The following is a 1,507-nucleotide window of genomic DNA, read 5'->3' as shown; positions in this document are numbered from 1 at the left end:
ACTTCTGGTAGTAGTAGGGACCTACGCGACCACGTGATTTCCGGCTGTGGACTTCCGGTGGCGTTGCATGCGATCGTTAAGTTGGCCCCCTCGTGGACTACGATGATTTCTTTGCTGGGAGAGGGGCCCAAAATTGTGGGCGGGACTTAATGAATGAAAAAGTGAATAAATGAGTTAATAATGGATGAATAAATTAATGAATATATGACTCTGAATTTCAAAGTCTCTTGTCAGAGGTAAGCCTTGGTGGCCAGTGGTGAACCGGCAATGGTTTACTATCCGGACGGCAATGGTTTACTATCTGCACGGTAATGATTTACTATGCGGCATGGCCATAGTCTACTACCCGCACGGCTTCCGGACGGCAAATGGTTTACTATCCGCACGGCAATAGTCTACTATCCGCACGGCAATGGTTTACTATCCGGTGCCCTGGCTATCGGTGAACCTCTGTGCAAGGAGGGAGAATGAAGGGGGGCTTTTGACTATCGTACCATTAACAATTTAATATTGATTAGTTAAGGTAATTAAATAGGTAGATAGGATTATTTTTATTAAGCAATTTGAGATGCAAGCACCGCTAAGCTTTCTGATGAGAATATTATCTTTATCTTTCTCCATCCCACGGGCTGTGTTTCAACAACAATTTCAAGAAGGACTGGCACCAGTTTTGGAGGACAACGTAGGAACCGGAAGGCATTCATCATTCTGCCTTTGTCGAATGAACGACGGTAAGTTTTTTTTGCATTTTACTCTCTTTATTATTTTAAGATATTATTTATTTGCCATTATTTTCATTTTCTAATTTTTTGCTTCTAAGATTTTAACATTCATTTACTACCAAGCAAAAAAAAATATTTTGTCTACAGAACGATGAGAGGTGGGCAGAGGTGGGAGTCAGCACGTTTCAGATGGTGGTCTCATGATGATTTGCACATGATGATGGTGGTGTATGAAGAATCAGCTCGTTGGCTGTTCGACAGACACTGAAGTTCGGATGAAATCTTGTGTGCCGATCTGAATGTGGTAGTCGGTGCAATGAATTACAGTAACGCCGATTTTTGAAGTAAGGTCTTTTAATTTTTTATTTCGTTTTTTTTAATTTCGTCTTTTAATTTCGTCTTTTAATTTTTCTCATTCATTCATTCATTTTATCACTCAATCTTTCAAATTATTTTTCCATTAATTTATTTTTTTTAATCATTGAAACATTGATTGATTACTTAACTAATTAATTCATTCACTCACTCAAGCATTCAACATTCTGCCTTTGTCGAATGGACGAAAGTAAGTTTTTTTTATATTTTACTCTCTTTGTTATTTTAAAATATTATTTATTTGCCAATATTTTCATTTTATAATTTTTTCATCTAAGATTCTAACATTCATTTAATACTACGCTAATAAAAAAATTGTCTACAGGATGCTGAGAGGTGGGTTGTGGTGGGCGTCAGCACGATTCAGGTGGTGTCTCATGATGATCGTTCCGATGACAATTCGAAGAGAA

General features: G+C 37.7%; 1 protein-coding gene across 1 annotated transcript in view; it reads right to left on the bottom strand.

The window, feature by feature from the left end:
• The window catches only part of HELRODRAFT_184523 (hypothetical protein), a gene marked incomplete at both ends in the record, with an annotated part of 1,319 nt that extends 698 nt beyond the window's left edge, over window positions 1–621 (bottom strand). The window contains 2 exons of the mRNA XM_009031764.1: window positions 26–145; window positions 579–621. Coding sequence (XP_009030012.1) covers window positions 26–145; window positions 579–621 — 163 coding nt within the window. The remainder of the gene's footprint in view (window positions 1–25; window positions 146–578) is intronic.
• Between the last annotated feature and the right edge of the window lie 886 nt (window positions 622–1,507).

The sequence above is a fragment of the Helobdella robusta genome (genome assembly GCF_000326865.2).
Source record: "Helobdella robusta unplaced genomic scaffold HELROscaffold_782, whole genome shotgun sequence".
Taxonomy (NCBI): domain Eukaryota; kingdom Metazoa; phylum Annelida; class Clitellata; order Rhynchobdellida; family Glossiphoniidae; genus Helobdella; species Helobdella robusta.
Note: the sequence above shows the minus strand (reverse complement) of the source record. Positions and strands in the feature narration are given on the sequence as shown.